Here is a 13,986-nt window from a genome sequence, read left to right on the forward strand (position 1 = left end):
TGTCCTGTTATTAGCAATTCATTTCGTCCAAATCTGTGGATCATGTCACCCAAACGACATGGGTATGCAAATCTTTTTAGCAAAAGTCCCTCTATGCGGTTGGTTTTAGTTCGTTGGTGGCAGCACAGACTCGCAGGTAATCCAAGGGCATCAGCAAGTCTAACAATGTCCATTTTTCTTACTCGAAACTCCTGAAAACACTCTGCTTCGTCCATAGAATCGAGATCAAAACGATCGTAGTCGGCGTGAGGAAATGATGGATTTTTGGAGAAACTAGCGTCATACAATAACAAAAATTCTTCTTCGGAAATAAAATGATGACTCCATGCTAGAGAAAGCATTTCTCGAGCCTCCTTTAAACTGGACATCGTCAAGATCGAGAGCACGCCAAGGATGTGTTTACATTTCACGGTCGACCGACAACGTCTGTAAATTAGCGTAATTGTTTTGCTTAACGCAGTCATGTCACGAACTCTGTTGGCGACAACGTCGTTCCCAGGTTCCCCCTCCTGCGAACGATCGAACGTCCGTGACACCCAAAGTCATCGATGCTTAAGGTCCCTAATATGTCACGGGGAACGAACGGAAGGTCCGTTTCGCTCCCCAATCTTTTAGCGACAGAGAACAAAACAACGATGATCAAGGCAATGAAACTGTCGTAATTTAGAAGGAGAGAGATAGTTGCATTCCATCTCTGCTATCCACAAACCAAATTCGAGAGTTCCGCCAACTGTCCCGATAGCCCGAAACACAGTGTTTAAGGTGGCGGTAAACATGCTTCAAGAATTAATCAAAAGAACCCTTACCATATAGTAAGTGCCACCTTTAAAGCTCACCCAACTGAAGGCAAAGGCGTTCTCTTCAATCGCGAAGTCACCCAGTCCCGGGCGAAAACTGAATGAGCACGCATAGAGCTGTCTTGGTTTTTATAGAGATTAGAACCTGTGACCATGAGATTGTGAGATCTGGCCTGTAAAGCGCATGAGCGGCGTTCATGGCGAGTCTATTTTTCATGACGTTTCCATGACAGCATTTTTCTCAGTTCTAAACAAACGCTGAGGTCTCGTTGTGTATGGCGCCAATATCAAGTCGACAGAGTGTGAATGTCCTAAGGGCGCTTTCAAGTGCAGTCATGCCGCAGCTGTGTTCATTTACGCCATACATCATGTTAGTCGTACGGACATCGAATGTCGATGGAACAAGCCAAAAAAGCCAACTTGCCCTGCAGTTCGGGACGTCACTGAGATGTTTCCTCCTCCGAAACAGTACTGTGCTCTATCGAGAGAACCTACGCAAGCAGATCGTTCATCCATTTACCGATCGTTATGTGAATATGGAAAGTTCACAGGACTATGGTGGATTCTGAGCCCTGAACCTGAACCGGTGACGTTACCAATGCTTACAATCGAAGAAATAATTTATTCTGATGGCTTCCTTCAAGGCCATGGAAAGGAAGATCAGCTCTCTTTTTTTAAGGAAAAATGCAAAATTCAAAGTAGTACTATACAAGAAATAGCAAAACTCACAGTGGGTCAAAGAGTGAATCCAGCATGGTCAATGCTTAGAAAGGGAAGACTCACAGCTAGTAATTTTGGTCCTGTCTTAGCAGCCAAGAGAGTTTCAGAATCACTCTTGAAAAGACTCATGGGCGAGTATGATTTATCTGGAGTCAAAGCCATCACATGGGGAGTCAACAATGAAAAAGAAGCTGTGAATGCATTTGAGATGTCACATTGTTTAAAAGTTGAACCAACAGGAGTTTGGTTTGAAGAGTCAGGTATTCTTGGTGCCACACCTGATGGTCTAGTTGATCAAAAAGGTATTTTGGAATTAAAATGCCCATATACCTTTAGAAATTCAACCATAGAGGAAGTTATAGAATCAGAATCATTCTATTTGGAGAAGCGAAAGGACAAAATTGAGCTTAAGAGGGATCACAAGTCTGGGTATTGGCATCAAATTCAAGGACAGCTCCATCTCACAAACAGAATGTATTGTTATTTTGTTGTGTGGACTGTCAAGGGCCACGTAACTTTGGTCATTCATAGAGACGAGGAATGGAAACCTAATCTTGATATTCTAAGAAACTTTTATTTCCATCATTACTACCCTAAAATGATTGAGGGGGAATTATTATAAGTGTGAATACATAAGAGGAGACATATACACTTCTACTCTTTATATTTATTCTACCTTATGTGGAAATGAGAAATTAAAAAATAATGTTACTGTTCAACTCTGTAGAACAATTAAAAAGATTGAAAATTATTAACTGTTAATGATTCTCTTCTTCCCTTGTACAGTTAGGATTATATGAACTAAGAAAATAATCATAGAATATCATAGTTGTTAAAGTTATGAGGAATAACCTATATCTATCCATCTATCTCAATTGTTGGTAGACTACTTTTCCAAAATAGAGACAGAAACTAGAGTGATGCTTTCATGCCTATTAAAGTAAGAATCACACCCTAAGTAAAGAGCAAAAAGTAGAAAAAAAAAGAATTGAAGAAATTGCCATAACTTATTGACTTTTTATTACTGTAACTATTGAATCTTTGTAGTCATCGAAAACATGACTTGAGCCTCTCTTGAGAATTTTCTACTCAAAAATACATTTGTACAACCTTCCTTGATTAACGGAAACTGCAAATTAACAAGAGCAGCACAAAGCTGAAAAATTTTTTCAGAATAGCATCTTAGGTAAGAGGGAATAAAACTTAAAATCTTAAAATCCTTTAACCTGGCGTTAGCCCTCTCTACATGGATTCTGCATTTGGCAATCGACTTAGTTACTTTTATTTCATTTTCAGTAAATTTACCATTGTTTAAGAATGGGGGAATATTTACAGACACACCCCTCGGAACTATATCTTGGATTAGAAAGCCCTTGTCAGCAAGAACAAGATCTCCTGGATAAAAGTGTTTCAAAAAACCAGACATTTCCACTATAGCCTTATCTGAAGTTGATCCAGGGTAAAGGTTAGAAACATATGTTATGACCCCATTAGGTGCCACACCAATGAGTACTTTAAATGAATTCATACCTCTGTATGAAGAATAAGTTGCACTTTGATGACTCATTAGGCCAGGGGTTGCAACTTCAATGTCTGTGCAATCTATTATGATCTTACAAGAACTGAACTGTGTAAATGATGACGGCAAATAAGTCTTATTTTTCTCATTAGAAGGTACTGTTGACATCAAAAAAGTGAACAAAATCTCGTGCAAGAGATGAATAAATGTAATGACAATATTAGATATAGTAGTTTCACTGCATGAAAATAACTGAGCTATATGAAGGTTCGTGTAATTCTGTCTAATCTTTATTAAAGTTATGAATATCTGGTCTTCAAAACTTATTGATTCCACCTTCCAGCCATGAAAATATATTATTGAGTCTTTGAATCTTAAAGTATAAAGTACAACTACATCAAATACTTGCTTAGTTGGAAGACCGGTTTCCATGCGTATTACATCGTCACTTAACGTAGACACTGAGTATTTTTCTCTAAAATATTTTGACTTCTCTTCATGTTGTTGAAGGTCATTTCTCAGCTGCTTCACTTCTGCTTCAAGGATTATCTCCGAAGCAGTTAAATCGTTGAGTACGTCCCGTTCTTGATCTTCACTTTCGTTGCTCTGCAAGGCTTCTCTCATTTTTTCGATGTCGACTAATTCCGTGCCATCTGTACTTTTTTCCAATTTCTTCTTCTTCTTTGGTGGCGGTTTACTGCTAGAAGGGAAAAGTTTTCCTTCGTTGTGCTTAAAAATCTCTGGCCCAAATACCTTCTCGCCATTTCTGAAATGGCAGCTGCAAACACGGCTGTGTTTGCTTGGTTCTCGATCTTCTCTCCTGTTGAAACATATAGAGATGTGGAATGTATTTAGATCAGAGTTGGATTTTGTTAGAAGTAAATCGAAACAAGCGTCAATCCAACAAGTACCATGTTTATTAGTCCGAACGCCACAATACTTTAGTTTAGCTGCGATATTCTGGTTTTACAGTATACATGTAAGTTAAAATACAAACCTTAATAATCTTCTCCATCGATCATACTCAGATTTTTTCTTTTCTTTGCTCGGGAATGCAAAGAAGCGACAGCAATGACTCTCAGACTGGTGATTACATTCGGGTGCGAAACACTGAACCATTTCGCCTAATTCTCCAATATTTTAGATTCTGCAAGATATTATGGCCTTATCCTTTTACTTCCAGCATAACTTGAATGTACCACGAGCGTCAAACAAGGAGTTCAAAGTCTGTAAAACGGAGCTTCACATGACGCTTGCGTCCGCCATATTGGATAGAACAGTTTGTTTAGAACTGAAAAAAATGCGGTCATGACAACGTGACGTCATACTTTGCCACTCTATTGTGGATGCTGTTAGAACAGCATCCTTTATGCCATCGCATGTGTAAGGTAACAAAAGAAACCTCGGGAGCCAATAAGATCATGAGAATTGCAGTCGATTTAACTCAGTAACATTCTGATGGACCTCGAGTAGTTCTCGGTAGTCCGTCTTTTCCACGACTTTGGACGGGTCTCAATGATCGCCGACGACTAGGATACGGATATATCCGATCTTTCAAATATGGTTGGCGATAAATGTCTGCAAACGCTCGGAATTGTTTTTGGCTGCTGTACCGATGGCGCCCGAAATGACAAGTAAGCCACGTTTATTGATGACGAGCAGATCAAGCGGCGTAGCGGGTGTACGAAGTGATAACGATATTTGGTAAGTAAAAATATTTTCTCTCTATTAATTTTTACCCACTCAATCAGGCGCAGCTTTCGAGGAATACGTAACTCGTATGTTTGTAAAGAACTGTTCGACACTTTCCGCACCATTCGAGATTTTTTGAAAGAGATTTAGTGAATGGACAGACCTGTTAGTTTGACAACAGTTATCGAGCAACGAATTCGAACATTGTCAAAACTTTGGCGATCCACTATTCTTTTAGTTTGAGCACAATTGATTTTCATTCATCGTTTTTGTTTAGAAGTACTCGTGGACGATGTGCTGGACATTATATCTGTCAAAAGGTTAGCCGCGTTTCCGTAGAAAAGCGCCTAACAGGAGTTGTCTGCACTAGCTCCGATTTGAGGATCGTCCCGATCTTTTGGGACGCAAAGAAACTCCTCTGTGAGACATTGAACCTCCTTCGGGAGACAATGAACCTCCTTTGGGAGACAATGAACCTCCTTTGGGAGACAACGCACACTGATGAGACTTCATGCAATGTTGCTTATGACAAAATATTTGACAGAAACGATAGTGTGGATAAGTCTTTTGACCGTGAAGAAATCAAACCGACACATTTTGTTCGAAGCAATGTGGTTGCGAAATGCATCCTTGTTAGAGTATTCCTGAAAGCTGTGCCAGGTTCTGTAAAACACAATTCAGCTATTGATTCTGTTACAAAAGTACCAATAATCAGTGATAAGGAACTCAAAGGTATGAAAAACGATCTGCAATTTAGATCACGTACACCGTTCAGGCAACTAGCAGTAAAACCATACAGATCTCGAGATAGAGAACCATCTAGAATATCACTGTGAAAAGTTATCCCGTTATTGAAATTTCCAAAATTGAGATCAAAAGTGAAGAATTTGCTCAAAAAATCAGTTCCTGCTTCATCTGTTTCACACAACATTGCTTGTAATTATAAATTGTGGAAAATCAGACATACTGAAAGGCAAACAAGTTTCTCTAGTAATTATCTTTTACGAGCCAAGTGTGCCACTTGTTCATTTGCACTTAATGCATCAAAAAGAAATCTTTTACTCTCTGGAGATGTTGAATTAAATCCAGGTCCTGTTGCAAAAGGCAAAACTGGTTCATTGGCATTAGTATCCAATACTACAGGTGATTTGCTCTTAAACTACAGGCTACTTAGACATGGATTAAGACCACTTGATGTTGGTGGAGGAGGCAACTGCTTTTTTAAGTCAGTATCACACCAGTTATATGGCGACTCCAACCATCACCTAGAAATTAGAGCATTGGCTGTCCAGTATTTGAGAAATAATCCTGAGCGATTTATAGAAAGCAATTTGGATGGATCATGGTTAAGTTATTTATCTTGTATCTCTATTCAAGGAACATGGGCTGAGAAACTTAGTGAAAAAATACTGAAACAGATTCCACTTGATCAACCAAACAAAACAAGTCAATTGCATACAGTGTTGCACCTAGCTGTTGGTGAAAGAACAGATATCTCCCTCAATGTAAGAACTGATGATGGCTTGACAAATGGTGCTGGTAACATAATCAAACTTATTCAAACACAAGAAACTGGCAAACCTTCAGGTATTATTTGGGTACAATTTGATTGCCCTGATGTTGGTGAGAAAACAAGACATGATAATAGACATCTTTATAAGCAAGGCATTGAACCTACATGGACACCCATTAAACCAGTTACATCACATTTTGCAGTGGGTAGAAATAGAACTGCACAGGTCTTAAGAAAACAATTTCCACTATGTCCTGCTGCTGCAAAAACCATTCACAGGTCACAAGGTGATACAGTTGATAAAATAGTTGTCAACTTTGATGCAAGAAAAGCAATACCTCATATTCACTATGTAGGTTTAAGCAGAGTAACAACAATAGAAGGCTTACACATAATAGACCTTTGTGAAGACAAAATAGCTGTGAATACTGATGTACAGAAAGAAATGGAAAGGCTGAGAACTGAAGCTAAATTACATTTGTGCATAAATCCCATTTACAATGCTAATCAAGTGCTATTAAAAGTTTGTTATTTAAATGCAAGGTCTTTACATAGACATATTGAAGATGTGCAAAGTGACCTGAACTACAGTAGTACTGATGTAAATATTTTCAACAGAGACAAGATTCTGTCGCTGTGATGATGAGAGTGCATATATTATTGATAACTATAGTTTGTTTAGAAATAATGGTACAGTAACAACTACTAATCTCCGACCATATGGAGGAACAGCAGTTTATAGTCGCGTTGATTACTATCCTGGTTATCCATACTCCTGTAATTCTCATGGGATTGAAATAACTGCTATCAGACTAATGACTGCTCCACACATACACATATTTGGCATATATCGCTCACCTTGTGTACCCATAGTGCAAATGTGTTCTGCATTATCCAATGTTTTATTTTCACAGGCCTTGCAACTCAATGTTTTAATTGGTGACTTTAATATTGACTGGCTAGAGAATGCAGAGAGAACATCACTGTATAACTCATTTGTAAGAGATCATGGATATAAACAGCTTTGTATCATCTTACACCACAGATAACAAGACTTGCATAGATCATGTTTATACTAACATACCCATATCAAATATTAAGGTAGAAGTACTTGAAACATATTTTACAGATCACAAGTCAGTTTGTGCACTTGTTGATTGCTTTAATGAGGCAGTTTAAATATCAAACTGTTTTGCATGAAGAGAGAGAAAGAGATATTCCTGATTTTCTAATATTCTGGTACATGCTCATACTACTCATGAACCTTCATTATGTTCATTGACTAGGAGCTTTCTTTACGGTAATGGCATTAAACTGAGAAGAAACAAATTAGCTATACTTGTACTTGGACATTTACATTGTACGACTCTACATGACGTATATCAAGCACATTACAAACTACTTCATTTTGCTGCAAATATGAAAATTGGTCAAAATACTATTACTTTTAATTCACAGTACAGTTGTAACTGACATTCCAAACATGGCGTCAAACTCAAGGCAAGTTCTTGTGTCCTGATAAGACCCTAGCAATCTCTTAATACATTAACCCATTGCCATTGAAGCTAATGAACACAATTACATTCATTTACCCACAAATTTAATTCTCTCTCATTTTTCTTTTCTTTTAGTAAAAGTACATCAACAACAACAAAGAGTAGCAAAAGTAGACTCAGGTGAAAAAAAAAGCTTTTTTTATAAACTAAATGGTTTAAACCCAGGAGTATCAATAGTTTGTATAGTGTGATCCGCGTGAAAGAAGTTCTAAAAATATGTTGGTGAATGACATTTCAACAACCTGTTTGCAAGTCATCTTTAGAGTCAAGTAAATAATAGTTGTCAGTTGATGATGTTGTAAAGTCTGATCCTCAGACCACTTTCATAAATGGCTGCCGGTTGAAAATTCTTTTGTTTAAATTTAAATTAGCCCTTCTGGCCTTGCTCGAGATAATGTATTCTTTCGAATTTTGTACCGGAGAACGAGGTCAGAAGGGCTAATTTAAATTTAAACAAAAAAATATTAAACCGCCAGCCATTCATGAAAGTGGTCTATGGCCAGTTAAGCCATGATCCAATTGGCTGTAAGACGTGTGTAGTTTGTCAACAGTCATTGGTCTGTTGTGATCCATCTATTGTTCATCAGTTTGTTTATGTCATTAATGAGTCCTTGGTAACGTGGGTAGTTGTTGACATCTGTTGAGAGATGTGTCTGTGTTCTAAGTTAGTAAACCAACTTTCCAAAGTCAGTTGTTGAAACTAGTTAGTACTGTATGTTAAGCATTAAGCAGACTCCCATTCAGGATTCTGTGATTAATATGTCAGTGATCTTCATAAATGTGGTAGTTTACATCGCCATTTCTAGTCGCTTGTTTATTCTCAGTTAGTCTTGTGTTAAGGTTCCTACCAGTCTCTACAGTGTAGGATGCTAAGCAGTCAACAGAATGGTGGGGGGGGGGGGGGGGAGGAGATATAAACCTTGTCTGCAACTATAGAATTGACTGAGCCACAAATACAAAATTACTAAATTGTTCTCCTATTTTTTTTTCTAGACGAATCCATAGAAGGATGTGTACATTTGTTAACAGAGGTTCAAACAGCAAGAAATTCCACTCCTAACTACTTCAACTGCCGCATTCAAACAGGACAAGGGGAAGCAGTACGTACTGTATGCTATTCACCTAAAAAACGCATGAATTTAAACCAAGCATTCCTTAATAAATCACCAGTGAAGATTATTGGAGTGAAACAAACACCATCAAAAAGGTTCCATACACGAGAAGAAGAATTTACCATTGCAAAACATGCAAAAATTTCTCCAGCTTCTCTGTCATTTTCTTTTAACGAAAGCTTTAGCAACCAGCTATGCACAATTACTCAAGCACTAGGAAAAGATCTATACGAAACTGTAGATGTCAAGGCCAAAGTCCTCAAGAAGGCGGAAAATAAACAAGTCATTTTAAAAGATGGTGAGAAGGCAAAATATAAAAGTGATTGTCTTATAGCTGATGAAACTAACTCGGTAAAACTGGTCTTGTGGCAAGGCATAATTGATAAAATTCATGCTGGGAAAACATACCACTTCAAACAATTGAAACTTGGCATTTTTGATGATGTCAAGTATTTAAATACTAGTGGAGCCACTGACCCTCAAGAAATTGATGATTTACAGAACATCAATCTGACCACACCAGAAATAAAAGACAACACCATTGAAGGCCGCTGCATTGGTGTTCAGATCAAGCGTACTGCCTCTTGCATAGTATGTAACATGACCATCAACGAAGCACAACTTGAAAGCGAAACTGTAACTTGTAACAACTGCAACATGACTACTCTTTCAAGCATTTGCAATACAAAATTAGTTGCTCAAATTGTCATTCAAACTATGCAGGAGAAAAAAAGTCTCAAATTTACCTGCTTTAATGATGCCATAAGCAGCTTCCTCATAACAACTGACTCCCAGATGTCATTATCTGATATCCCACTAGAATACTTACAGAAAATCATGTTGCAGGCAGGGAATAAGAAAATTATAGCAGACAAAACAACTCAAGTAATTTCACAGTTCCTCCCCTTGCATTGATATTAAGATTAAAAATACATGTACAGCCAATAGTGAATCACAGATTTAAGGAAAACTGTAACTTGTACCAAGTGCAACATAACTGCCCTTCCAAGTATTTGCAATACAAGAGTTATCCATTTGCTCAAATTTTCGTTCAGTCCAGGGCGGATAAAAAATGCACAAGTTTACTTGCTTTAATAATGCTATAAGTAGCTTCCTAATAACAAAAGACTTTCAGATGACGTCTGATATCCCATTATAAGGCTTGAAGAAAATTATGTTACAGGCAGAGGAAAAAACCATGCAATATACCAGACCAACAACTTCAGTGATTTCGAAGTTCCTCACCTTATTAAGTGATATTAAGATGTATGAACATTAACTCTCCTTTTCTTAAACTCTCATTCAAGCTCTGCGAAACAAAAAGATAGTAAAGTTTACTTGCTAATGACACTATAAACAACGTAATCAGTTAGTAATTAGATGACTTAAACAATATGTTCCAGGGAAAGCATAAAAATTTTAAAACCAACAAAACCACACAAATGGTTCAAGAGCACTACCTTCCGTAAATATTGTAGTTGTGTTAAACAATTTCTCTTGTTAATTTTTTTAACTCCCTTATGGGAACATGAGTACTAAGGAAATGTTCAGTTGTGTTATTTAGTAAGTTACCCAAGGCAAGGTTAAAATCTTACCATTTCAACAGCAACATCTCTTCGTTTTTGTTTTTAATACCACATGTTATAACTTCCCTTAATTACTACCTCTCAAATATCCTGGTACAGTACAGGTAAACTAATTTCATTGTTTCACTTGTTACTTTTAACTTTTTATTTTATATCTTGTAAATGTTGAGAACACTGCTTTTAAGCAACTTATATGAACTTTCACATCAATTTCTAAAAACCCGTTGTTAATACTAAAAACGATCAGTATTGCAATGACCTGTATTTGAGTTCATTAATAAAAATGTTGCTATTTACTTGGGTAGTCTTGTTTTTCTTCTTTTTCTGCTCATTAACTATAGCGCTTCTGCCCCGACGATTTTCAAATAAATTCTTTCAATGCCTTCAATCTTTACCACCAGCATCCACACGCAGTTTTCAACTGCCTTTTGTTAAAATAAGCTTGTCTGTGAATATTGATTGAGAAAATGGGGTATCATAACAAGGGCTTGAACTTCTTTATTAACCGAGTAAATTGCACCAAAGTGTAATTTGACATGTGAAAATAAAAGCTGTTAGGAAAATCAATCTATTAGTGTCACCACAGCAGCAAAGTATATCTTTTTCATTAACGGGCACTGATATTCCGGTCAATTTCATTCCTAGATGAAGAGCTGGGACAAATTTTGATATTGCTTTAGTTGATTTGGCGCAAGTACAAAATATAAAAAAATGATGACACACCAATCAACCCGTCTTAAATAAAACATGGAGACATATGACAACTCACAGTAAAGCATTTGGTCGTAGGATTGTTGGATGCCGGCTGTAAAGCGTTTGTGCGGTGTAGATGGCGAGTGTATTTTTTTAACAGTGGGTGGCTGAAAATCAAATTAAAGGCTTGTCAGTGAATATTGATCAAAAGGTCAGTTATCAGAACAAGTGATTAAATTAGGTGATAGAACAGCAAAAGCAAAAAATGTTAGGAAAGTCAAATTCTTAGAGTCACTATAGTAGCGAAGTCTGCTTGTTAAGTCGATCGTTGACATGTCAATCGACTTCAGGCCCAGACGAAGAGCTCAAACAAATTTTGATTTGGCTTTTGTTCTTTAGGCGGAACTGCAAGAAATAAACAATGATGACTCAGAAGTCAAACCGCGTTCAATAAAACATGATATATAATACAGTGAAGCATTCACAGCCACAAAAAAGTAAAGAGAAAAACATCTCGTGAAAACGCCAAATTTTTCTAACCGAAAGAATATATAGATTACTATCCTGCTTTAAATATAATATCCAACAAGCGCGTCTGTCAATTATGCGCCTCTCTCTTTCCCCTTTTCCTTCACTTTCTTAAATGGTAGGGATACTGGGAGAACCTGTTTCTATCGACCCTTAATCGTACACTTTTTAAAATTAAACTACAATAGAATCGGTAAAGGAGAACAGTTTCATAATAAACACCCCTCTCCTCTCCGTTTAGCGCCCTCCGTCCAATAAGCGCCCCTCCTTTCAGCGGAAATTTTAAATAAGCACCCGGGCGCTTAATCGAGGAAATATAATGCGAGCCCGGTTTTACCCAATTTGAAAATTCTTAAGGAGAAATGATGACTTCATCGACTCACTGTAACAAGGGTTAAGGCATGATGCGCACCTTTTTTTCCTTCTAGAAGAGAATGAAAATTACGCAGACAACTTGTGTTTGGGTAAATTCCTGCAAGGAATGTGTCATCGTTGCTTGAATAACAGGAAAGAAGCAGTGGAATGTTTGAGAAATTCTGTTGAAAGGTAAATGATGGGGATTGATGCTACCATTGCATTGCCGAGCATAACTTTTCTCTTCCTTTTCTTTTCCAGTCCAATTTTTTTTCTTTCAAGACCTTATAGGAACACTAACCCATTCCATCCCACCCCAACTAAAGTCCTCCTAGCAGGCCCTAAGGTTAACATGCTGGCCCCGGTTGTTCGAAAGATGGATAACGCTATACACTGGATAAATCTCTATCCGATGGATAGCGCAGTACGTTTTGGTAACACTTATCCGCTGGATAGCGATTTATCCGTTGGATAGCGTTATCTGTTCTTTGAACAACAGGAGCCTAGACCCCATATGTTTAACAAATGGTAGACACCACGGGGTACGCTAGACTCAAGAAGCTAGGGTCGCTCTCGGCTATCGCTTCGCGCGACTCTTGCGCTTCTTTCGTGCTTAGCAACCTTCCGCGTGCATCCAAAACTCAATAGTGTACGCTGTGGTGTTTAACATTTTTTAACAAAAATTGATACGTTGTATCAAAAGAGTTCCCTTTTATTACACAAATCTTACATTACTAGAGTTAACAAGCGCTCGGAATGTAGTGTTTCCATTTGCTCACGTCAGCACCGTACACTCATGGGCAATGGTGGACTCTGGATTGACCAATCAGCCTGACTGGGTCACCCAGTGCTTTGCTTTGCTTTGTTTTTGCGGCAAAGCACTTTACAGCGCCTCTTTCCACCCCAAAGTACAAAAAGCTACCGTTGAACTCTTTGGAAAACATAAAGAAATTTTTCCATGGACTAGCTTCCCATCCTGGAATAGGACAATACTCTCCCCGCCTCGTGCTAATTAAACCGGGACCCACTACAGCTCAGTAAGCCACGTGGCTAAAATTTCGACATCTTTACCCTCTCGCCTCATCCCCTCTCCCATATCCAAGTTAGATTTGTACTGTCTGCAGATCTCTCTCGCCGATTGATCCAACACGGGTGCTCCACTTGTTTTTGCCGATTTTGTTCTCGGTCAAGTAAAGAGCCCAAACACTTCTTACGCTTGGGCGGAGATTGGTTTTCTGTATTTGGACGAAGAGGACATTGGGCGAACAAAAGAATATTTCGAGCGAGCAAGATATTGACTTACAAAAGCAATTTTTCTCCTTTGGTTATCTTTGCTTTATCCACAAAGCAGTGCAGGACTCGTGTAAGTAATTAAATTGGACTTCACAAACCTCTTTACGTTTTACCGCACTTTTTACCAGTTGAATGATCCAATCAGTTGGCGCCAGCTGCATCCACTCCACGCTATGTGGCCGTTGTATGTTTTCACACGCTTTACACTTGTTTGATATTTGCCCATGCGCTTGGCACCGTTTCATAATGATTCACTCAAAATTAAACAAGCAATTTCCTCTTAAAATGGGTGGCGATTCGAACTGAAGTGTCAATGATCATCCAGGAGTGATGGTTCATTTTCATCATTTTTTTTTTCATTATTTTTTTAACTGGATGGGAAACATCGTGATCACCTTTTACAAAGTCTACCTCACTTAAGAATCCACGCAGCCCTCCAGAAAATTGGGCGCAACAGCGCATCTTTGGGAAGACCACAAGTTCTACGTGAACAAGAATTTGTACAAAATGGAACACAGAATGAGCTTCAAAATATTAATGGCGAAGAAATGACAGAATCAGAAGATTTCGTCAATGCTGAAGAAGAGTGTGCGAATTTATGTCGTCAAGATTCTAACTCTTCA

The 13,986-nt window shown here is 38.1% G+C and overlaps 4 protein-coding genes across 5 annotated transcripts in view; 2 read left to right on the forward strand and 2 right to left on the reverse strand.

Annotated features, from left to right (window-relative positions):
* Positions 1-971, reverse strand: part of LOC111345795 (uncharacterized) — a 32,513-nt gene extending 31,542 nt beyond the window's left edge. The window contains exon 1 of the mRNA XM_088738402.1: positions 807-971. The gene's annotated coding sequence lies outside the window, so the exon portion shown is untranslated. The remainder of the gene's footprint in view (positions 1-806) is intronic.
* On the forward strand, positions 59-3,358 carry LOC148720498 (uncharacterized). Its single transcript, XM_088737637.1, has 2 exons — positions 59-62; positions 1,061-3,358. Exons 1-2 carry the CDS (start codon positions 59-61, stop codon positions 2,137-2,139), a joined length of 1,083 nt encoding a protein of 360 aa, XP_088593763.1. The 3' UTR covers positions 2,140-3,358.
* Positions 2,070-4,320, reverse strand: LOC148720499 (uncharacterized). Its single transcript, XM_088738407.1, has 2 exons — positions 4,034-4,320; positions 2,070-3,856 (listed from the first exon to the last, which is right to left on the reverse strand). The coding sequence occupies exons 1-2, from the start codon at positions 4,153-4,155 to the stop codon at positions 2,548-2,550; spliced, it is 1,431 nt and encodes a 476-aa protein (XP_088594533.1). The 5' UTR covers positions 4,156-4,320; the 3' UTR covers positions 2,070-2,547.
* A 125-nt stretch (positions 4,321-4,445) lies between these two features.
* LOC148720500 (uncharacterized) lies at positions 4,446-10,791 on the forward strand. Of its 2 annotated transcripts, none has more exons than XM_088738406.1 (4): positions 4,446-4,740; positions 5,894-6,315; positions 7,873-7,917; positions 8,791-10,791. In XM_088738406.1, the coding sequence occupies exons 1-4, from the start codon at positions 4,652-4,654 to the stop codon at positions 9,822-9,824; spliced, it is 1,590 nt and encodes a 529-aa protein (XP_088594532.1). In that variant the 5' UTR covers positions 4,446-4,651; the 3' UTR covers positions 9,825-10,791. The 2 variants fall into 2 exon arrangements, 1 of the variants encoding a protein (XP_088594532.1); XR_015993157.1 differs by having other exon boundaries at positions 4,589-4,740; positions 6,106-6,315; positions 7,700-7,917; positions 8,791-8,894.
* The last annotated feature ends 3,195 nt before the right edge of the window (positions 10,792-13,986 follow it).

This window comes from Stylophora pistillata, chromosome 11 (assembly GCF_964205215.1).
Source record: "Stylophora pistillata chromosome 11, jaStyPist1.2, whole genome shotgun sequence".
Classification (NCBI taxonomy): domain Eukaryota; kingdom Metazoa; phylum Cnidaria; class Anthozoa; order Scleractinia; family Pocilloporidae; genus Stylophora; species Stylophora pistillata.

What these genes read in the sequence shown, in the direction of transcription:
- LOC148720499 (XM_088738407.1), bottom strand. Translation starts at nt 4,155, where the DNA reads ATGGTTCAGTGTTTCGCACCCGAATGTAATCACCAGTCTGAGAGTCAT. An exon ending in CGATGGAGAAGATTATTAAG is followed by an intron (nt 3,857 to 4,033) that starts GTTTGTATTTTA and finishes ATGTTTCAACAG; the next exon opens with GAGAGAAGATCGAGAACCAA.
- LOC148720500 (XM_088738406.1), top strand. Translation starts at nt 4,652, where the DNA reads ATGGCGCCCGAAATGACAAGTAAGCCACGTTTATTGATGACGAGCAGA. An exon ending in CGAAGTGATAACGATATTTG is followed by an intron (nt 4,741 to 5,893) that starts GTAAGTAAAAAT and finishes CTTAAACTACAG; the next exon opens with GCTACTTAGACATGGATTAA. An exon ending in AGAAACTGGCAAACCTTCAG is followed by an intron (nt 6,316 to 7,872) that starts GTATTATTTGGG and finishes CTTTTCTTTTAG; the next exon opens with TAAAAGTACATCAACAACAA.